Source organism: Haliotis cracherodii, unplaced genomic scaffold (genome assembly GCF_022045235.1).
Source record: "Haliotis cracherodii isolate W230 unplaced genomic scaffold, xgHalCrac1.p SCAF_15, whole genome shotgun sequence".
Taxonomy (NCBI): domain Eukaryota; kingdom Metazoa; phylum Mollusca; class Gastropoda; order Lepetellida; family Haliotidae; genus Haliotis; species Haliotis cracherodii.
Genome location: NW_027266270.1, coordinates 6903221 through 6927246, shown reverse-complemented (window position 1 = coordinate 6927246; position 24026 = coordinate 6903221). Strand labels below are relative to the sequence as shown.

Genomic DNA, 24026 nt, shown 5'->3' with positions numbered 1-24026 from the left:
CACAGATAAAAATCTGCTTCAGTTTCGTGTTCTGGAGTTTTTGTTAGATATAAATATCTGGCATAAAAATGTGCCCTAATCGTGATTTAAAATTGCCATCAACCCTCCAATTCCTGTTGAGTTGAATTTCAAACTAACTGTATTACATGATATTTTTTCAATTCTTGAATGTATCTGGTTACAAGATAAAAGGAGACAGGATGAGTAAAAGTTTTAATCAGTTTGTGCAGATGCCTTCTCATGTGATTATTCCGTGTTGCAGAATTATGTTAAGTGTGCTCAATTGTTCTCTTTTCAGTTGTGGATTATTTTGAAGAGAATTGAAACTGTTGTGAGATTCCTAAAAACTGTCGATCTTGATCAGTGAGGATATGATTTGATGAAAAACTGACTGTTGAGGATATGATATTGTGAAAACTGTGACATAAGCAATAACATTGAAAATGTCGCGCACAAATGGAGTACGCCCAGCGAGCACGGGAGCTTACGTCTCCATGTGGGAGAACAAACTACAGGAGTTGATGGTAAGGACGAGGGGAGATATTTAATGCATGCTGTATCGGGAACTCTGTACATGTTATCAGGGAACGCTTGGGGGAGAGTGGGGGGCGGGGACTTAGACTAACGTCTAGTCCCTAAAATGAACATCGTACAGAAAAAAAACAGTTGTTAAATTATCTTAATAAAAATATAATAAAAAGAAGCCCAGGACCCTCTTCAGTTCCTGATACTGCAGTAATCTAGACTTGCCAAACATTATAGACTTGCATGGGCTGTATTTGATATACTTGTATCAGGGTCTGTAAGACAGACTAGCGGGGACTGTACTATTGCCACTACTGGTAGCTATTGCCACAGCTGTTAGCTGATGCAGCTCAAGGGGCGGTCGGGTAGCCTAGTGGTTAAAGCGTTCGCTCGTCACGCCGAAGATCCGGGTTTTATTCCCCACATGAGTACAATGTGTGAAGCCCATTTCTGGTGTCCCCCGCCGTGATATTGCTGGAATAGTGCTAAAAGCGGCATAAAGCATTACTCCCCCACTGATACTCATGCGGCTCATGTAAAATACATATGCAATGTGAATGCTAACCCTTGCTATACTACACACAAAAAGATAAGGACGAGCCAATTCTTTCATTGTTTGACAGTGTTTAAACATGGCATGCAGCGAAAAGTATGGTGTCACTCTTGCTATACTACTAAAAAAAAGTTAAGGACTTCGATAAGCTGATTCTTTCATTTCTATAGTTGATCTGTCATGCCATTAACTATAGTAAATTCAAAGAATCGGCTAGTCCTTAACTTCTTTTTAGTATTTTAGCAATTGAAGTTACAAGAGATCCTTATCAAGATTGAGTTTGAACATGGTGCCATAAATTATTTATTTCCAGAGTTACGTCCATTGCTACATGTTTTAAGATTATATGCATTCTATGTTCAATGAGGACAAGTTTCCCGAGAAACTACATGAAAGTTTACATACTTATAATTGTGTAACACATGAGGCAGGGTTAAGGATAGGACAAGACTGATTAGGATTGGAAAACCATGATTGTCTTATCGCTATTGGTATCCTCTTGTCTGTGCTATTTCCTCCCCCAGGCAGGTCCCTTGTCTGTCAGTGATGGTCGGGGATAAACACATGTTATTCCCTACCATCAAGTGCATAGCCATCACTAACGGTGTTCTGGCCTCCTGAATGTTTAATGGCTGCATTGGCAGCGCATGGAGAAGGCTGGATGATACGGTAGATACCACGCCATTCTGTAGATTCCTGCAGCAGGTACTGAAGACGGTGGAGAAACATGGAGTAACCTGCATTTAGCTGCCTCAAGAGGGTATGATTGCTACCTTACTGTGCAACACACTCAGTGAAACAAACCACTGTCTTAGCCTTGCTCCAAGGCTGTACTGATACCAGGGATGAAACAAATCCATGGATGTTTAGTCATTCCAGATTAGGCAAGTCTAGATATGTGGACAGAAGGACGCCTGTCTCTTAGGGGGACATCTTGTTCTTACTAATAATTTATGTAATCTAGAATCTATGCTTTAAACTAATAATTATTGCCACAGAGACTTTTGCAAGTCTGAGCACTCCAGTCTTTTATGGGGACATCTTGTTCTTACTATTTACATAATCTAGAAATTATCATTTAAACTAGTAATTATTGCCACAGATACTTGTGCACGTCTACCACTGCCTCGTCATTAATCATCATCATCATTTGGAGATCCCAGCATCCCAATGATCCTTTTCCCCTCTCCCCCTCTCCATATCAATACCTACAGAAACCATGCTCTCTTGTTAATGTGCATGTGCAGTGATTAACAACAAGTGTTAATGCATCTGTGTTGTCTTAAGGTTTGGGGTGAAATCCTGCCCCCTGAGGTGCTCTTGGCTTTTGTCTTGTACTAACACATTTAGGAGGATTACCAGGCAACTTGATAAACCTCCCTCCAGGGGACCAATGGTCATGTAGCATGCTGCGGGATCCTGTTTGGATAACATGCCTTGAAACAATATATTTCCTCAGAATTAGACTGAGACAATGTGCCTGCATTCGGAAAGTCGTGACCTGGAAATGCAAGTGTGTGTGCCTGTACAAGCAATGCCATATCTCGGCCATTACCATCCTAAGAGTTCAGTTACAAAGTGAATTGGGCAGAGAATGTGAGTGGCAACTTGGTGAATAGGGCATTGTTTGGTTGTTGATGGGGGAAGAGAAAGATTTGGAAACCCAAGATCGGAATCATCACAGGAATGTTGATGCATCGAGTGTGATAATGCCACCATTAGGGTGTAGTTTATTAATTGCAGAACTATCTCCATGGCTACCTTGGTTCACTAATTGTCTTCATGATCAACATACCAGGTGAGATGAGGTGAAATTGGTTTTAATGTCGCGTCCAAGATTATTGCACTTATATAGCGACATGCATGCACGTGTGTGTGTATGTGGCTGCTTGTACTAATCCGGACTGATGCTGATTTATAGTGCCAGCACACTGAGATACCATGCCGCAGTTTAACATGAATACCCCACTCAGACACAATATGCCGACTCTGAGCCGACCAGTCTTTGTTTTAGCCCCTTAATGCCGAGTGCCAGACAGGGTAACAACAAGTACCATCTTTTAACGTCTTTTGGCATGACACGGCCGGGATCGAACCCCATACCTTCCACTCTCCGGGCGGAGGCTCTACCACTAGGCCACAGAGGCGGTCACATATTAAGGGTTATATTTTAAGAGAGTTAAGAACATGTTTATCGTCATGTATCGTACCGAAGGCCACAAATGGCAGTGTATCAGAGTGTCTATGCATGTATGTTCTAGTTCACCCTAAACATTCACTCGACCCGTGAAGATCCGGGGTAGAATAGGTCTTCAGCAACCCATACTTGCGGTAAAAAGCGACTATGCTTGCTGCTGCTCATGATGGCAATCACTGGATTGTCTGGCCCAGATTCGATTATTTACAGACTGCGATCATATAGCTTGAATATTGCTGAGTGCGGCGTTGAGCAACAAACAAACAAAGTAAACATTCACTGATGGTTATGTGCAGTCAAGGGACTTTGGATACTGCTGAAGTTTCACCTTGTTAATGTAAGGTTTCATGAGGTGGGGACTTATTATTTTCAACGGTCTGGGTTTGTTTCTAAATATTAAGCGTTAGTATTGCTACTGGAAATAAATGGCAATCTATTATTAAAAAGGATTGAATCTGATTCCAATTGGAAATAGCTAGTGCTGTTATAATTTTTTTCAATTAACTTTCCTTACTGTCAGACTTTCTGGGTCAGAAGGTCTCTTCCTGATTATTTAAATCTTGCTGGGGCAGTAGGGTAGCCTCGTGGTTAAAGCGTTCGCTCGTCACGCCGAAGACCTGGGTTCGATTCCCGACATTAGTACAATGTGTGAAGCCCATTTGTAGTGCCCCCGCAATGATATTGCTGGAATATTGCTAAAATATTGCTAAAACTATAAAAGCGGGATAAAACCTCACTCACTCATTCACTCACTATTAAAATCTTGATCTTGCTGAGTTATCATTGTTCGTCACAGAAACACTTGCTTTGTTACAACACTGTTGTAAAGGGGTAGCGATAGCCTTGCTGCAAGGCTGTACTGAAAGTAAAGTCCATTGATATGTAGTAATTCTATTCTCTTGATAGGTAAGTCTAGCTGTGTGGACAGTAGGACTCCAGTCTCTTTCGGGGCAACTTGTTCATATTATTTACATAATCTAGAACTTATGATTTGAAGTAATAATTATTGCCTTAGAGACTTATGCAAGTCTAGGATGGTGAGACTGACACTGGCTACCAGTCAAGGGAGAGCAGTGAGAGTGATCCTAATAAACGAGCTGAAATCCTCGGGCTGATTCTATTTGTGCCAGGCCCATCTCCAGTACCTGTTGAGAGGGATATTTGATATGTGTTTACATGTTTTTCCGGCCAGAAGATGTACATACATCTGATTTATAGCTGAAATGGCTGTTCGAGGTCTCAGGTGCTTGATTAGGTTGATTTGGATATTATTGGTCTGTTTTTAGAAAAAATATTCAGATTCTGAGATTTATTTTCTTGAAGAAATGGAAATGAAGAATTATGAATGGACTGGAAACATGGGTGGTCTTGCCTTGCCCTCTCTGGTTGTGATTGGGTAGACTTGGAAAAGTCTCCGTGGCAATAATTATTAGTTTAAATCATAATTTCTAGATTGTGTAAATAACAAGAACAAGTTGTCCCTATAAGAAACTGGAGTCCTTACTAGACTTGCCTGTTAGGAGGATAGAATTACTACACATCCATGGACTTTTCTTTCTGTACAGCCTTGGAGCAAGGCTAGTGATAGGGTAATGCCGTTTGTAGCTGTAGGTAGCTTTTGTTAGCTGATGCTGTTTCGACATCATTCATGATCTATGAGGGGCAACATCTTACTTGTTGGCCAAGTGGTTAAACCATTTGCTTGTCACGCCGAAGAACCAGGTTTGATTTCCTCATGGGTACAATGTGTGAAGCCCATTTCTGGTGTCCCCCACCATGATATTGCTGGAATATTGCGAAAAGCAGCGTAAAACCAAACTCACTCACTCACTCACTCACTCACTCACTCACTCACTCACTCACTCACTCACTCACTCACTCACTCATCTGGAACAGGCCCCAGGATGCTTGGATGATCTATAACTACCCTGATAGACAATTAGTGCTGCCATTAGTGCTCCCACAGGCACACCCCCCTGGTGTCCATCCAAGCCACGAGAAATTAGTTACCGAAGCTGCTGCACTGAGCTGAATTTATAGGTTCCGACGTCAAAAGGGGACTGAACCATTACGTGGGACACACACAGACTTCCATGGGGCAGGGAATAAAGTAAATGTTTTATCAAGTTTATGGCCACCAGTTCTTCCGACAAGAGTACTTTATTGTACTGAAGCGCCTTCAGTTATTGATAACCATATGGTCGGCGCCACATGTTGCTATTTATCATAGGGTGCAATTATTGAAGTATGGCACCGGAAAGAACCAAAGTAATATGTTATTGGCATCAAGTTGCCCTCGTTCCAAGTGTAATGATCACTGTTTGGTTGTATCTACGCAGTAGACGAAACAGTAAAAGGAGAATTATTTACTTCACTCAGACAAACAGGTACATTCTGATGCCAGCAGGGGCGGTCGGGTAGCCATGTGGTTAAAGTGTTCACTCATCACGCCGAAGACCCGGGTTCAATTCCCGACATGGGTACAATGTGTGAAGCCCATTTCTGGTGTCCCCCCACTGTGATATTGCCGGAATATTGCTAAAAGCGGCGTAAAACCATACTCATTCACTCTGGTATCAGCAAACATTCATATTCAGTGCTTGGAAAAGAAGCATGGAAGATGGCTCCTTGTCATCTTGTTTTCTTAGGGGGCACAGGCCGGCCCAGTCGTCTAAGGTGCTTCGATTCGCTGCTCAGAGTTGCGTCCCCTGGGCACGTCAGAAACCTATGATCGTGGGTCCGAACCCCGGTTCGCCCCGAAGTGGTAAACGTCTGAGACCTGCATCACTTTAGGCTTTCCTCCCACATTAAGCTGACACGCCGTGATATAACTGGAATACTGTTAAAAGCGACGTTAAACCTAACTCATTCATTCACTCACTCCTGTAGCAGGAAAACCAATCTAATGATGTAGAGCAAGTACACACCCCACTGATGTATGATCAACTGAAAGTTCCTGCGATTTTATCGGATTTTGATACCAAGTTTATGGGATCTATTTATCAAATGATACAAGAAAGTTATTTGGAAAAGTAAAGTTATTGATATTGTTATTGATATGGCTTGTCGACTGATGTCTTGAAAGACCATTAGTATGATTAGTGTTGGTGTTATCAATTTAATGACAGGAAATGCATCACAAATGTAATTACCAGACATTTATCTGTGGTGTTGCCAATATTAGACTTTCGAGCTGGGAACTGACATAGAATTGATAAGGAGACTTGGTTACCTATGAAGAATTGGCCTTTACAAAGTTTGTGATGGGTTTAACTTGCCTGGTGATGAGGCATTCATCCCACCCACTCAGAGTGTTGTTGGGGGGCACGGATTGCTCAGTCGTCGAGCCGCTGCAATTCGCTGCGCAGAAGCCGATTATTGTGGGTTAATTTCTTTGTTGTATATATTTTCCCTGATAATGATTCTTGGTTTGTCCAAACCATACCTGTGCTCATGGACTTCATCAAAGTGATAAATGTGTAAGACCACCATCTCTTCAGGCTTTTCTCCCTCAGCAAGCTCTGACATAACTAAAACACTGCTCAAAGTACTCTCACTCACTCACTCACTCACTCACTCACTCACGGTGACTTGAGGGAAGCTTATGACATGGTGTGTTGACTTTTTGAAGTTTAACTATACTCACTCACTCACCCACCCAAACTCGCTCACGTAGTCACTCACTCGTTCACTCGTTCACTCGTTCACTCACTCACTCACTCACTGTGCCTGTAGTGGAGATAAAGTGTTTAACACAGAAAGTAGAAATCAGACCCTATCGGAGCATTTCACGACAACCATTAACCCACTCTCAGAATGGATTTTGAACAAAAAATCACTCTATGCATGATAACACTGTTTCTTCCGAAATTCTTTCCTCAGATTGTAGATATCATCGACTCGGTTCCTGCTTGCTGAAGGACACTATTTAAGACTTGAGTTGTATATTTATTCGTCTAGTGTTAAATGTGTAACTTGTGGTTGTAGGAACTGTTGACGCGGACGTCGCTGGAGACTCACAAGCTGGATCTGATGGCGGAGATCTCCAGCCTCAAGATCAAGCTGGCAACAGCAGACAAGGACAGACGCGAGTTAGACGACCGACTCCGGTCTGCACAGGTCGGTGGCACTTCTGTTTTCTTTTTAAATGTCATTTTTCCAGAAACGATTTCAAGATAGACACAATTTTTATGGATAACAACTTCTTTAATACTATAAAAAGCCAGTTACTTTTATCCATAAAAATTGTGTCTATCTTGTCATCCGCCATCTTCTAAGTAATGCCTATCAAACAAGTCAGAAACAATTTGTTAGGAAAGGAAGTAAGAAACTGTTCATTGAACACAGTGTATACCCTGAAAAGAAGTCTTCAGAAAAAAAAAATGTATTTCTTCAAGCAGCCCCCCTGACATATAAATGGCGAGCAGGGGGCATTTTAACCGCTGGCCCATTGGCCTGTGGCCAGTTAAAATTATGAAAGGCTTACTGAAACATAAAGTAGATGGCTTGCCCGGCTAGTCAAAATTTCACCCCTTCCCTGTTTATGTTTAATTGTTTTAAATGGAAACTCCTTGTGAATCATGTAATTTGGATGAGAAAGTATTTAGGGGGGATGAGGTCGTGTGAATGGTTGGCTCAAAGATCATCTCGGAAGCATGACACAGCTGGCGGCCATTATGTAATGTTCTGTACAACAACAACCTTATTTGCTCTTTAATCGCCATGAAATGAGGCACATGGAAGCCAAGATTTAATCTCAGAGTGCAGGAAAAGACGTTTTAGGGCTGAGAAGTTCTAAAAAATTTCAGAGGCCCCTATGTTACTCAGTACGGTAGTGGCCTCCACCATTTAGTTGTGGGCCAGTTGCTTTGGAGAAGGGCCAGTTACTTTTAAATAATTTTTTAATATGAAGTTTACAGGATATACGGCTTTTCCATTGGACGAGAGGTCGGTCACATGACCGCGAAATTGACGTTTATAAGTGTGTGAAGGACACAATTTGACGTTCATACGTTTTTCACGAGACTGTGTTCTTGAAATGACGTACTACTTCCACATTCCTGGGGAAACCCCTGGGAATTCCCTAGCACGAAAACATACATAAGCATCATTTCTGATCATTTAGAACCTTTAATCTTGGTCTCAGCATTTCAGCAAGTTCAGACGTTCATACAATTTGGCCCTCACTCTATGAAGGTTCATACTCCAATGAACTCACACAAAGTGAAGGTCAATTCTTAAAAGGAGAAAGCCCTGCTGTCTACATACGAATTTGTTGTTAAATTTACCCCTGCTTTTACTCTCTTGCAAGTATTAAATCGGGAGGTCATGTTGATAAAAAAGGACATCAGATTTGAGATATTCGTAAACTCCCCTTGGCGTGACATCAGGGGCACTGGTGGCCCAGTCGTCTAAGGCGCCGTGATTCGCTGTGCAGAGTTGCGTCCCATGGACACGCCAGAAACCATGATTGTGGGTTCGAATCCCGGTTCGCCCCGATTATGTTTCTAGGTTTGTCAGCACCATACCCGTGCTCGTGGGTTTCACCAAAGTGGTAAACGTCTGAGACCTGCATCACTTTGGGCTTTACTCCCACATTAAGCTGACACGCCGCGATATAACTGGAATACTGTTAAAAACGGCGTGAAACACAACTCACTCACTCACTTGGTGTGACATCCGACGGTGGGAATATGATAGGCCGATTTCCACCATACCAGACGAGAAAGAGGTTATGGTAATATTACAATAGTATGATATAGTAATCTGTATATAGCAGCACAATGTTTCACAAGACACCAATACACCATCGCCTTTCAGGGTTTTTCTTTTTTGTGCAAAATAATTAGACAGTTTGTCAGTGAAATATTTCCATGTTTTCACAGAGACAAATAACAGAACTCGAGGCCAAGAACACGATAAAAGAAGCGGAAATCTGCGACTTAAGATCACGGTTTGGGAAGAATGGCACAATTATCTCCCCTGAATCTGGAGGTATGTGATTAGACATAACTTGAACCCTAACCTCCACTGAAGGAGATGTTTGTAAGATTTCAATTTTAAGCAGGCCTTAATTTGGGTACCTTAACAAGCCATGGCTGTTTAATGATCACATCAAAGTAACATGTCAAAAGAAAGGTCCTCAGGATACCTATTAGTTACAATGGCTGACTTGAAGTTTGTTTCATATATCTTACAATATTTGAAGATACTGTTGAAGTGGAATTTCAGAAACAATGATAAATTGTTGCCAGAGGATTTTTTAATGCACAGGAAGACATTTTGTCTCAGGGGTTAAAGTAAAATCCTTTGTTTTATTGTAATCATATTTTGATTAAAAATGACAGCTAGTTAGTGCAGGATGTGCTGCGTTATGTTTGATTCAGATGTGCTGTGTTAATAACGTCGTGCACGTTCAAGAATTAGTTGTAATAATGTTTGTATTGGTGTTTCTTGACAACTTTCTTTCATCGACTTTTGGGGTTTGTGTGGAATGGGGTGATCTTCATTCCAAAAAAGAATGTTAATCTTTATTCAAGTTTTTATATTGTTCTATAATTGTGAAATGAAATCAGAGCATGGCATGAAGCGAGCATTATTATTTAATTATTAATATTTGAATAATGACATGTTGTAGACTTGAATGTTGTGTTGTAATTTTGCATGTGTGTTGTGTGTAGATGCAGAAAATGTTTCCTAACATTTACAAAAGAAACAAACTTTCTAAGTCCACTCTTCAAGAATATCTTACTAAGGCTTAAGAAAATAAAAGAATTGGTTCTCAGGCAATGACTTTTGAAAATATAGTGCAGGTGGGCGGTATGTTTTTATTTATTTTTATTTTTTGATGTTCCAACAAGTATGAAACCAAATGAACAGTTGTGTACCATCAACCTGGGAAAATGCCTCCCTGCATGAACAAGCTTACAAACTCCTATTGCCGCCATGACCATAACACGAGATGCACAGTAAAGCAGTGCACATGTAAGGGGAAGTAACTGTGTGGATCACATTATTTTTAGGTATTAGGATTTTTTTTTAAATTTTGGGGGTGCGGGGGGGAATGGCAAACTTTATGATGATGTGAGCGGTGCCTGAGAACCAAGACTATTATTTAGTTTAGCCTAAATAATGGAAAATCTCATACTCTGTTTTATGTGTAACCAAATGTTACTAGCATTGTAAAAATGTGATTAATATAACCTGCAAGATGTTCATTAAATTCTTAGATGGTTTGAAATGCATTTTTCGGAAGTGATGCTTGTGCATGGAATGAATATTACGTTTAATGTATGTCATGTGGCATGCCAAATTTATCAGCTTAGGAGAAAAGTGAATTGACGGTAGAACATTCCAAAATGGCTGCTGCATCCCCTCAGTGCATCACTGCTTGAGCACGTAACGTACATGACCTTCACTTTTCAGGAGATGTCTCGAGAGATTCAGTTCGCGAGCGAACGTTAGATAGGCTAAAGCGAAAACGTAAGACCGTCTTGCGGTGTTCACCTGACACTAACATCCTCACACTCCTATAACCAGAGTTATCTCCCTTGACAATAGTCCTGCAGAAGCTGTAATGAGCTAGATTAGATTTGTTTGAAGGCTGGGACGCTGATTGGTGCATTTCCAAGCATGTTGTGTATTTGCAGGATTTGTGTGGCAGTGTATTAATTTAGTGGAGCTGAAACATATCAGAAGCCAATTTGGAGTAGTGTTGCGGTGAATGTGTAAATCAGCCATGTTAAATGTATTTTGTATTTCTTGAACTTTCTGTATCACCTGAGTAGTAGCTAGGAAACTAGTACAAGTAGCTAGGAAACTAGTACAAGTAGCTAGGAAACTAGTACAAGTAGCTAGGAAACTAGTACAAGTAGTATAGACATATATTGTGTAGTAATTTAAACATAATCAGGATAGTTCTGCTTGTCTTATTTCATAAATGTAGTTTACACTCTAGACGCGTTTCTATATCTTTAAGTTTTAATCAATTGTACCTGTCAAAGATTCATTTTTACAGTTACCTTTTGTTTCTTTTGCACAGCCTTCCTTGAATATTTCACTCCGACATTTCTACTCACCCCTTTGTTTCACTTGCTCTCATCCATCGCCATTCTTGGAGCAGTCCATTCTGTGGTGGGAGGGGACATAGCACCTGCTTTGTGTTTACTAGCATTGATTTTGTTTGCTTCTCTTAATATAGCAGCTTGAATGTAATTTCACATTTCTTAAGCATTATTAGGATATAAATTGATATTATTTTATTTTTTTAAAGTTCAAGCACTGCTTAATGTATACATCACAATTGTATTATGTAGAATAAGTTATATTTATGTATGATTTTATGTTCTTCACAAATGAGTTTATTATTTTTTTGTATGAGCTCAGCGTGTCTCAGACCAGTTGAGATCTAGACATTTGAATAACCTGGTAAATGTTGTCGTTAATTCAATCCTCTGAGATTTCATATTTTTTTCTCCTCCTTTGAAACTAGTCTCCAAGCAGGAGGTCGTGTCAGACGAGTTTTCAAACCTAGCACCATTGAAGTTTTTAGGGTTCAGTACTAGCGAGTGAGGCTTTTGGAACATATCTGATATCTGTGTCTCAAAAAAGGAATGAAAACAGGCAGTTCCAAATGGAGAATAAAAAAAAAAAAATTCTTCAGAATTAAAAATCCAAATCTTAGACAGGTGGTAAAGAAATTAATCTAGTCCAAAATGTGCCTTATAACAAATCATATTGACAAAGTTAGAATATAGTGAAGAGAAATTGTTTTTACTGAGACTGACTCTTCAAAGAAACTGCTATTTGGCAGAGATGATCCTCCCAATGACCACTGACAAGTTCCCTCAAAATAATTCTGATCCACTTTTCAAGATATATACATTTCATTTTTTGACCTGTGATCATGATATAAACTTCTGAAAAACTTAGAAATTAAATTAGTCGATTAAGTTATCTTGTAATACATAAAATGAAGCTACTTAGAGCATCATCTGTTTCCCCAGGGCTCGCGTTTCAGTGAACTACACTAACACACGGATCCATTTGCAAGGTTTTTGCGATCTTGAATTACCTGCCCTTGATTTTCATTAACATTTTACCGACCAATCAAACATCAAGATAAAGGAGGGTAAGGGAGGTAACTCGTATTGCCTATAACTGCCCCCAAGTATGCAGCAAATGTCTGTTTTAACTCCAAAATTGGAATCAATATATTTCAAATTTTTGCAATTTTAGTAATAACTGATGTCAAAGCTTTATAGAGGTGACTTGTATTTCACTGATATAATTTCCCTGCAATGTTAAGATGCAATGTTTAAGCACAATTTAAGGATTAAACTCCCCCCTTCCTTTTTTTCTCTGCCAAGTTTTGAATCCTAGATAAATATGTGACCTTGCATGTTAAATGAGAATTCTGAGTCATAACATGTGCCAACTGTCAGGTTGGTCAAGGAACGCCAGTTGAGCACATTTCCAGCAGCAATTTGTGTGATACTTTTTAGTGTATTTCACCTGATTATTCTAGGAGAGGCAGTGATCCTGAAACGTCTAGGAACAATCCGAGAATCGAAGCTATGGGTTCAAATATCCCAGGAATAATCAATCGCTGATGTATTTCAGAAACCGAAGTTGAAAAGCTGAAGAAGGCCGTGGACTCGCTCATGATAGCCAATGATGACAAGGTATGGTGAAATGTTGATAACTTGCACAAAGCGATCTTAGCGCTAAGACTATTGTAACCCTATGTTAAAGTATGGGAGTTACGATCATCTTAGTGCTAAGATCGCTTTGTGCAAGAGGGCCCTGGTGTCATAAGGACTAGTAGAAATTTACCCTTTGTAAGGGTTTTGCTATATGTTAGAGTACTAAAACTGTTAGTTTCTACCGCTGTTCGGGGTCACAATGACCCATAACAAACTATCTATCAGCCTGTATCCATGACCAATGCTCCTTGGAGATCCGGGTTCGAATAGGTCTTCAGCGAACCATGCTTGACTCAATCTCTGACGATGCAGGTTAGCTGAAGATCCAGGTTAAAATAGGTCTTCAGCAACCTATGCTTGTCCCCTGTGAAGATCCGGGTTAGAACCATGCTTGCTGTGAAAGGTGACTATGCTTGTCGTAAGAGGCGACAGACGGATTCGTGCTGAGTGCGGCTTTAAGAAACAAACACCATAACGTTGCTATGATTGATTGTTGCAGGATCGAAAACTGGATGATATGAAGCGACTACTGAAACGATATCGGCGTGTGGAAGAATTACTTGTTCAAGCACAGGGTCGCAAAGGTGAATTCTTAAACTCCCGAGCTCATGAGAGAGAATGTTTCAATAAATCTTACGCGGCCGCTGTTGTTTTTGCAGGAAATATTTTGAAGTCATGCTCAGGTGAATTAAACATCCTCGACGCTGACAAAGTGTTGAGTGAAAGTGTGGGGAATTGTTTGTTCTTGGCACATCCTCATTGAAACATTTTCTTTCCACTTTTTACCTCAACATGATGCTTTCGAATTCAAGCAGATGCTTATCATGGTTCTTTCATGACAGCGGCGGTCGGGTAGCCTAGTGGTTAAAGCGTTCGCTCATCACTCCGAAAATCCGGATTAGATTCCCGACATGGGTAAAATGTGTGAAGCCCATTTCTGGTGTCCCCCACCGTGATATTGCTGGAATATTGCTAAAAGTGGTGTAAAACCATACTCACTCACTCACTCACTCACTCACTCACTCACTCTTTCATGACAACCAGGCACTTGTATACTCACCACCAAAAGAAATGGAAACATAGAGAGAAGTATGTACGTTAAGAAGACATGTTTCCAGTGTGTACCACTTAATGACAGAACCAACAGTTAGTAAAGTGTTACCACAGTGTCTTTATTCTCATCACGATATGCTGCACATGATTTCCAAACTTTACACGCTGATCCTGCAGGAGACAAATGGTGCATCTCGAGACTTTGATTTGTGACGTCACGTGATACGGACACACAACACATCTTTATGTTCGTTTGTGCATTGAACCAATCAAATATCTCTTGAATATGAGTTAGTCTTCACCTATTAACCATTCACGTTTCTTTTGGCGGCGGGTATACTATTTTTCAGCTTCAGACACAAATTCCTTGTTAAATATTTTCTCTGACAGTTGTGTATTTGATGTTGCAGTGGTAGATGAGCTCCTTATAAACGAAGATGACACCAGTTCCACCAGCTCGTCCACAACGCCCTCTGTAGGGGACGCCATCCGAGAAAACTCGCATGTAAGGGGACACAACTCTCTACAGAGACTCCATGTGGTTCACATTGATACATAAAGATGTCTCACTTTAGGAACAGGACTGTTAATGTGGTGCACACATGAAAGCAAAAATACCTGCATACGTTTCATCAGATCAGACATCTATAAACATTAATCATTCTACTGTTGTGAAAACGTTAGCACCTCATATCAACTGCCAATGAAATCAGGTATAGGAAACCAATAATGTCCAGCATCTTAAGATGCTGAAAGGCATGTTAAAGAAACTCGGTAGATTTAAAAATGACCTTGGAATTTATCTCGACCTACTCCGAGGCCGATATTCAGTCTGCAGTAAATGACAGTAAAAATTCCCACTTTCAATATGAAATATCCTAATTACTCTAAATTTATCAAAATAATTACTCAAAAATGAGAACATTGAAAGAATCCAATGTGGAACAATTTCAGAATTTTTCCTGAATAGACTGACACTTAGTTTGGTATCTTTGATAAATCTCTGCCTTGTGACATTGTGACATGATTAAAAAAAATTGACACGAGCAATACATGATGGCATCACACCCGTGAAGATCCGGGTTAGAATTGGTCTTTAGCAACCCAAGCTTGTCATAAAAGGCAACTAACGGAATCGGGTGGTCAGGCTCACTGATTTGGTTGGTGCATGTCATTGTATCCCAATTGTGTGGATCAATGCTCATGATGTCAATCACTGGATTGTCTGGTCCAGACTGGATTATTTACAGACTGCCATCATATAGCTGGAATATTGTAAGAAACGAATAAACATCATAGTATCAATCAAGCAGCAAGATGCGGGTGAACTCACCACATACATCAATAAAAGAAAATGATTTGCTCTGAGTTCATCAAGGAGATCTATGGAGGGTTTCGTCCTAAAGAACCTAGCTGGTCTTCAGAGGAGACCAAATGGAGAAGGTGGTCAGACTCGAGTCAATATACTGTGTCTGAGTGGGATATTCATGTTAAACTGCGGCATGGTATCTCAGTGAGCTAGCACTATAAATCGACATCACTCCGGACTAGTACAAGCAGCCACACTAACACACACACGTACATGCATGTCGTTATATAAGTGCAATAATCTTGGACGCGACGTTAAACCCCATTTCACCTCACCTCACATGACTATAGTTAATCTGTCATCCCTGACACATTGACTATGGTCATATGAAAAAATCTGTTCTTTTACTTCTATGTAGTGAAATGCCACATTTGCATATATACAGAATTACAGCCGTGTACCTTTCCACTCTTTGTTTCAGTATGAGTACAACGACGGCCGCCACTACCTCGCATCCCCCAGCGCAACCAGCACACCAGGTAAGCACAGCCTCGTCATGAAGGAGGGGACCGCCTCCGTGGTCTAAAGGTAGAGCGTCCGCCCGGAGAGCGGAAGGTCCGGGGTTCAATCCCCAGCCGCGTCATACCAAAAGACGTTAAAAGATGGTACTTGTTGTTACCCTGTCTGGCGCTCGGCATTAAGGGGCTAAAACAAAGACTGGTCAGCTCGGAGTCAGTATACTGTGTCTGAGTGGGGTATTCATGTTAAACTGCGGCATGGTATCTCAGTGTGCTAGCACTATAAATCGGCATCAGTCCGGACTAGTACAAGCAGCCACACACACACATACACGTGCATGCACGTGGCTATATAAGTGCAATAATCTTGGACGCAACGTTAAACCCCATTTCACCTCACCTCATGAAGGAGGGAGATAGTATGCTCAGCCGCTGTCAGCAATACACAGTAAACTATGGTTACAATGAGCTCAAAGGGAGACAATAATGGGTAAACAGTGTTTCAAGCAGTGTAAATTTTGATGCTGATGTTGTTTCAATTGTTGATGTTGTTGCAGTTCATGCGGGAGACCGAACTGGACCGAACCACTACGGAACACCCACTCTACCGCCTAACACACGAGAAGCCCTCGGCATGACACGGTCCAACAGTTGTGAAAACGTGGCCCCAGCACAGCAGAAAGTTAGTACATGTATTGTACTGCTGAATAATAGCGGGGATTCTGGGTTAGACATGGTCGCCAGCAGCCTATGCTTACGATAAGAGGCGACTTACTGTACTATGAAACTCGTGAAGATCCGGTTTAGAATACGTCTTCAGCAACCTATTTTGCTTGTCATAAGAGGCGACTAACGTGATCAGGTGGTCACGCTCGTTGATGCATGTCACCGTATCCCAGTTGCATGGATTGATGCTCATGATATCCATCACTGGATGGTCTGATGCAGCCTCAAATATTTACAGACCACTGTCATACAGCTGGAATATTGCTGAGTGCTGCGTTAAACAACAAACAGACAAACACTGGACTATGCAGTCAGGCTGACTTGTTTGAGTGCATGTCATTACCTCGACGGCATGGGTTGGTTGGTTGGTTTGTTGTTTAACGCCGCACTCAGCAATATTCCAGCTATATGACGGCGATCTGTAAATAATCGAGTCTGGATCAGACAATCCAGTGATTGATATCATGAGCATCAATCCACGCAATTGGGATCGATGACATGTATCAACCAAGTCAGCGAGCCTGACCACCTGATCCCATTAGTCGCCTTTAACGACAAGCATAGTCGCCTTTTATGGCAAGCATGGGTTGCTGAAGACCTATTCTACCCCGAATCTTCACGGGTATCGACGGCATGTTGATCATAATTATAATCACTGAATTGTCTGGTCCAATCTCAATTATTTACAGGCTGCCGTCACACAGCTGGAATATTGCTGAGAAGCATTAAACAAGTAACAGCCAGCCAAACTTTCCATCTGAAATCTCATTCAGTGAATCCATCTTTTGTCACGAAATCCTCATGAGTGTTGTCATTGTTTCAGACCCAGTCCACAAGTAAGAAGAAGGGCGGAGCTACTGACACAGTCGGTTACGGTACGTTGCCTAAAGAGCGTTTTAGGGAACAGGAAGTCAAAGAGCCCAAGCGCAATCGAGGCTTCCCCATGTTTGGGAAAACTCTAATGCGAGTCCGATCAGGAAAGCGGAGCTGCTCTGCGCCCAACTTAGGTGACACCATGCTTCAGTATCCGCATGTGCATCCATCCTTGCACCTGCAGCATGGCCAGCCAATCAGGGCCTTCCATTGACAGATCTGACCAATCACTGAACAGCATGTTTTTTGGCATTCTTAACACACTGTGCCAGTTGGGTCCGTTTAAATAATTTTCGTCTTTTACCCTATGTCACCTTTGTAAATGAATATATTTGTATTTTGTACATACACATTGTTCACTTATCAAAAGCAGTATCTTATTTTGAAATCTTTCTTCCACATTCAGCAAATATGGACAAATTTACTGATTTTCAAAATCACCCTTCATTTAGACCTATTCAATGAAAGCTATGGGACCAATCGACTGAAAGACCATTGATGATTCTGACCAATCAGTAATAACTATGCTTAGCCGTGGTCCAATCAGCAGTGTTTCATAAGACATTGATGATTCCGTCCAATCATTAATCAGTTTGCATAGCCGTGGACCAATCAGCATTGTTTCAAACTGAGGTGTGCCTTCCTATGGACCAATAAGCCCTGCTCAGTGGTAGAACCGACCAATCATTGTCCTGCATGGTGTGTATTGAATAGTCATCTAACCCGTGTGATACAGATAGTTGTAGACAAGTAATACCCGATATGCATAGTGCCCACTTATAATGTCCCAAAAGATGTTTGAATTCGAACCGTTAGCGTCACAGCCGATGCTTCCTAGCGCCAAGTGCAGTGAGCGCTCCTCGTCCAAAAATCTGTTCGAGACCTGTCCATGTATTAATCAATTCTGTTTATTTTCTAAATTAATGTGTCTTTTTATATTCCCTTTATCTATACTGTTGATACTACCTGGAATTGTTCGATAGGCAAAGTAGACAAACGTTTATGGATAACAGCTTCTTTATTATAGTGATATAGCGATATCATGCAAGACTATAACAAGATAATAAACAAGTTGTTATCCATAAACAAATTTGTCTACTGCTTCGGCCTTGAAGTCTTTCATGGCTGACTTAATCCCAAATGTATTGTGTGTTGCCTTGATAATAACTAAAAGCTGTTTGATACCAACATTGTCTTAACATAAAATCCGGTTACAATTAGTTAGATAACCACATTTTTGTGCTAACTACGTTTGAGGCATATTCGAAATCAGTACCACATTCATATATGCATTTTGAAATATTTACACACGTCTTATCCTTGGCATGCATAAATATATTTATGAGCACAGAAACTTGTATATAATCATAAATACGTGCTACCTTTGATATACCAATTATTATAAGATATTATCACTCATTTTGGGGGCAGACGGGTGACCCAATCGTCTAGAATGCTACAATTCACTGTGCAGACGGTTCGCCCCGATTATGTTTGTCAGCACCATACCCATGCTCGTGGGTTTCACCGAACGTCTGAGACCTGCATCACTTCAGGCTTTCCTCCCACATTAAGCTGACAGGCCGCGATATAACTGGAATACTGTTAAAAGCGGCATTAAACACAACTCACTCACTCACTTTGCAGAGTTGGTGGGGTGTTTTATGTTTTTTTATCACAGTTTTTCCTAATATGTTTCTAGGTTTGTCAGCACCATACCTGTGCTTGTGGGCTTCACGAAATTGGTAAACGTTTGGGATCTGTATCACTTAAGGCTTTCCTCCCACATTAAGCTGACACGCCGTATTAAAACTGAAATACTGTTCAAAGCAGCGTTACACCCTCTCAGTCATGTTTCACATAATCTTGAACAGTTTCAATCCTGATTGTATTCGACCCATGATGGTACCGATTAGATAACACAAGGTCTTCAGCAACCCATTCTTGTCGTAACAGGGGACTAGCGGAATCGGGTGGTCAGACTCGCTGACTTAGTTGATACTTGTCATCGTATCCCAATAGCGTGGATCGATGCTCATGATTGTCTGGTCCAGACTTAATTATATACAGACTGCCGTCATATAGCCGGAATATTGCTGAGTGTGGGGTTAACAGGAAACAAACAAACAAACAAACACAAGGTTGGGGATTGGATGCTGAGTATCATGAGTCCTTGGACGACTGGTGACCGCCAGAACAGACCCACTTGTGATTAGCCTAGTGGTTAAAGTGTTCACTCGTTACGTCCAAAGCCGAGTTTCGATTCCCCACGTGGTTGCAATGTGTGAAGCCCATTCCTGGTGTCCCCAGTTGTGGAGGAATGTGTATACACGAACCTGTTAAGAATAGCCTATGCTGCAATGGTACTTATATAGTCTCACCAAGCTTCACTTTTTCACCCACAAAGACGGTAAGTCCAGTCCAGCACACTAGGGTAGCCGTGAAGATTCCGGGGTAGAATAGGTCTTCAGCAACCCATGCTTGTCGTAAAAGGCGACTAACAGGATCGGGTGGTCAGGCTCGCTGACTTGGTTGATGCATGTCATCGATCCCAATTGCGTGGATCGATGCTCATGATATTAATCACTGGATTGTCTGATCCAGACTCAATTACTTACAGACCGCCGTCATATAGCTGAAATATTGCTGAGTGCGGCGTTAAACAACAAACCAACCAACCAACCAACCAGCACACTGGGCAAGACATGGTAGATGAAAGGTGGGTTGTTTATCAATGGGAAGCACAAGGTAACATTGCCGCAAAGGGTGATATGTAAATGCTGTGTTAAGCGTTGTAGAACGAGGTTGCATGTTTGCAGCTCACACTGAAGTTGTCACAGACGATGAAGATGGCCTTCAGCATCTCGGACACGGAGGCAACATGGCCCACGACAAGAAGAAGAGAGGCCTTCGGAGGTTGTTTGGAAAGTGAGTAAGATTGAAACTTGTTGTAGGACATCAGTATCGCACCGTGTTGACTGACGTTGTTTGGAAAGTGAGGAAGATTGAAACTTGTTGTTGGACAACAGTATCGCACCATGCTGACTGACGTTGTTTGGAAAGTGAGGAAGATTGAAACTTGTTGTTGGACAACAGTATCGCACCGTGTTGACTGACGTTGTTTGGAAAGTAAGGCAGATTGAAAAAGTTGGACAAGAGCATCGAAATGTGCTGACTTTAGTTGCATGGCTGTTCTGTTTTATAACCCATGCTGTTCTTTTTTTCCCCAGATTAAAACGAAGCAGTTCTCAGGACTTTGACGGTGACAGGGATGGGGAGTTCCGACGAGGGGGAGTGCGAGCTACCGCCACAGCCAGGCTCGGCTGGTCTAAAGACCTCAAGGGAACGACGTAAGTGACTGCAGCCTCGACGGGCTCAGTTCTCCCCTCACTCTCCATCTCTTCACCTCTCTTTCTGTTGTGTCCCTGTTAAAATATTCTTCAAATTTCATATACAGGTATAATTATAAAAATTAAAGCTTGCCGGATTGAGTAAATATCCTATGGGGCAGTGGGTAAGCCATTTGCTTGCCATGCCCAATACCTAGGTTCAATTCCCTACATGGGCACAGGATGGGAAGTCCGTTTATGTTCCTGGAATGTTGTTAGCTTGTTTTTTAATGCTTTGCTCAGCAATATTCCAGCAATGTTGCAGCAATGTTGCAGCAATATGATGGCAATCACCCATGTCGCCGACCCTGACCTTGACCTAAAGTCTAGAACGTTGCTTAAACCATACTCACTCACCTTTTCTTCAATAAGATCAATATCTCTTTCAGTGCTACTCTTATACCAAGGCATACAATAATGTTGTTTTTGTGTTTTTTCCATTTGTCGGATATCAGAAATAAACGTGTGTTACAGGGATCTGGACATCCCGTTTGCCCGCTGGGATGGCGACCGTGTCACTGCGTGGATGAACGACATCGGACTTAACATGTACCTGGTGGACTGCAAGCGCTGGGTGCGCAACGGAGAACAGCTGCTACGTGCTTCAACGCAGGACCTTGAAAAGGTTGGTCTAGACAGGGGATATAACCGAAGCAGGAACTTGGTGGAGAAATGTTACGTTGCGTGACAGCCATTTGGTCGTCATGTATAGATGAAATAAAGCATTCAGTTACTCTAATGGTGCTGCAATTATATCAGTTGTTTATTTTGAACATGGAGGACATGATATAGACATATCGATAAGGGGAGATAACCAATGTCATGACAACTTAGACTGCTCACGTTATACAACTTTTATGCCTGTCATGTGATAATTACTACATGGAAATCATCTATATAATCTCTATGTATGTGTTCGAACCACAATCTGGTTGATGAAAATTCATTCAACAAATAAGTTGTTTTGTCTCATTCTATGACTTACTGAAACAAGAATATATTTGTGTATGTGTGTGTGTGTGTCTCACTAGGCAGTCGGGTATCCTAGTGGTTAAAGCGTTCGCTCGTCACGCCAAAGACCCGGTTTCGATTCCCGACATGGGTACAATGTGTGAAGCCCATTTCCTGTGTCCCCCGCCGTGATATTGCTGGAATATTGCTAAAAGCGGCGTAAAACCATACTCGCTCACGCACTAGGCATGAAGCCATGTTGTATTAATGTGTCTTTCAGGAGATGGGGATGAAGAATTGCCTTCATCGGAAGAAGTTGCAGTTGGCGTTACAGGCAATTGGCTCCGAGACGACGGAGAAGCTGGGAGAACTGGATCACAACTGGGTGGCACGTAAGTCAAATACTTTCCCACTTCACCAGGGGTTCCAAGGCACTTAACAGAGAAGTCCGGGCTTTGATTCCGGAAAAATCTCAAATGTTATGAGCGGTTAGACATATGCTGTTGACAATGATTACAGGACCATATTGTTTCTGTTGTTATTGTTATTGCTAGTATTTTTAGTATTGTTAGTATTAGTAGTATTATACATTTATATACACGACCGCCTCCGTGGTCTTGTGGTAGAGCGTCCGCCCAGAGAGCGGAAGGTCCGGGTTCGATCCCCGGCCTAGCCATACCAAAAGACGTTAAACGATGGTACTTGTTGTTACCCTGTCTGGCACACGGCATTAAGGGGCTAAAACAACGACTGGTCAGTATACTGTGTCTGAGTGGGATATTCATGTTAAACTGTGGCATGGTATCTCGGTGTGCTAGCACTATAAATCGGCATCAGTCGGGACTAGTACACACTATATTAGTGCAATAATCTTAGACGCGACCTTAAACCCCATTTCACCTACATTTATATACAGTGATCGCTCGCTATTGCGCTCTTCGATAAAGCGCTACTTCGGTTACTACGCGCGGTAACGCATGGCTCCCAAAATTTATGTACACTTTTATTACTGATAGTTTTACACAGACATAATTGTATTGTTGTTCGTTGTTCATTTGCACATAACGCTTCTCATTGCATAATCAACCGTTTATCGCTGAATGGAGTTCTAATAATCTGTTTGAAAACATCCGCGGCAAGTCCCGGAAATACGATTGTTCTACTAGTTAACTTTTCACACTATCGACCTTTGATCTTAGAAGCGCATGCATGCAATAAAAGAGAACCACAAGCGAAGTTTATATTCTTAATTAGTGGGCAATCCAATTTGAGGCGACACTGTCACACACATGTAGTTGCTGTCACAACACGGCGGTCATTCATTTCGTAATCGCGCTTTCGTAACATCGCCTGTTTTTTTCCGTAGTTATAACAAGCGATTTCATTGGATCAAAATTTGTTTCTAATGACGCTTTCTTGCCGAAATCTACTACAAGTTTCGTGATTGGTCAATTTTGAGCACGTGACCTCAGGCAGCCAATCAAATTATAGCTGTGATACCAAGTTCGTGTTTGATAAATTTCAGAAGTTGGCGAAAGATTTTTTGTTAAATCGTGTTAATCTGAACGTTTTAAGCAGGAAATCACGATATATATTAAAAATATGGAACTTCGCGAATGTATCGTGCTAGATTACGAGCTGTGACAAAGATTTTTCATGCATATATTTTTGCATTAAACATTGTGTCCGAGCCGAGAATTCAAGGCGACGAAAGCCGAGATGTCATTTGACTTACATTACACGCGATCGCACGAAACGATGGAAATAATAACTTAGATGTAAGTTTGATTACTTTTAGATATATTTTTGTTGATTTTATTTATCACTTTGTATAATATATTTAAAGATTTGTTTAAAACGTCTTTATTTTGCTCTTTGATGTGGACCCTTTGTCGAAATGTGTGTCCGAGAATTTTATTTTCAATAACATCGCGGGAAATAGTGAATAATTTTTTAATTTATCGATTAAAAATGATAAATTGAAATGGAATACGTATTTCAGACATTGTGAAATGTGACAGATTTAATAAATGAATGATATTACAGGTAGATTTAGGTCCATAAAAATATATACCATTTTGATGTGACGTGAGATAAACACATATTGATGATTTGAGATTTTCCGAGCGCGCGCCTCGGCCTCGGTTAAACGGCTCATCGTCTATAACGCCCACCAATAATTTGGACCCCATTGGTAGCGTTATAGCGAGCGATCACTGTATGGCACT

At 41.2% G+C, this 24026-nt stretch overlaps 1 protein-coding gene across 15 annotated transcripts in view; it reads left to right on the top strand.

The window, feature by feature from the left end:
* Positions 1-24026, top strand: part of LOC139462207 (liprin-beta-1-like) — a 167245-nt gene that overhangs the window by 128727 nt on the left and 14492 nt on the right. For 8 of the 15 annotated variants that reach the window (XM_071243786.1, XM_071243795.1, XM_071243794.1 and 5 more), the window contains 13 exons: positions 7263-7394; positions 9161-9269; positions 10701-10757; positions 12897-12958; positions 13479-13563; positions 14443-14537; positions 15823-15880; positions 16417-16541; positions 17409-17592; positions 20278-20386; positions 20689-20808; positions 21322-21472; positions 22079-22190. In XM_071243786.1, coding sequence (XP_071099887.1) covers positions 7263-7394; positions 9161-9269; positions 10701-10757; positions 12897-12958; positions 13479-13563; positions 14443-14537; positions 15823-15880; positions 16417-16541; positions 17409-17592; positions 20278-20386; positions 20689-20808; positions 21322-21472; positions 22079-22190 — 1399 coding nt within the window. Of the gene's footprint in view, positions 1-298; positions 525-7262; positions 7395-9160; positions 9270-10700; positions 10758-12896; positions 12959-13478; positions 13564-14442; positions 14538-15822; positions 15881-16416; positions 16542-17408; positions 17593-20277; positions 20387-20688; positions 20809-21321; positions 21473-22078; positions 22191-24026 lie in introns of all 15 variants that reach the window. The other 7 variants (XM_071243792.1, XM_071243793.1, XM_071243790.1 and 4 more) reach the window with 6 other exon arrangements.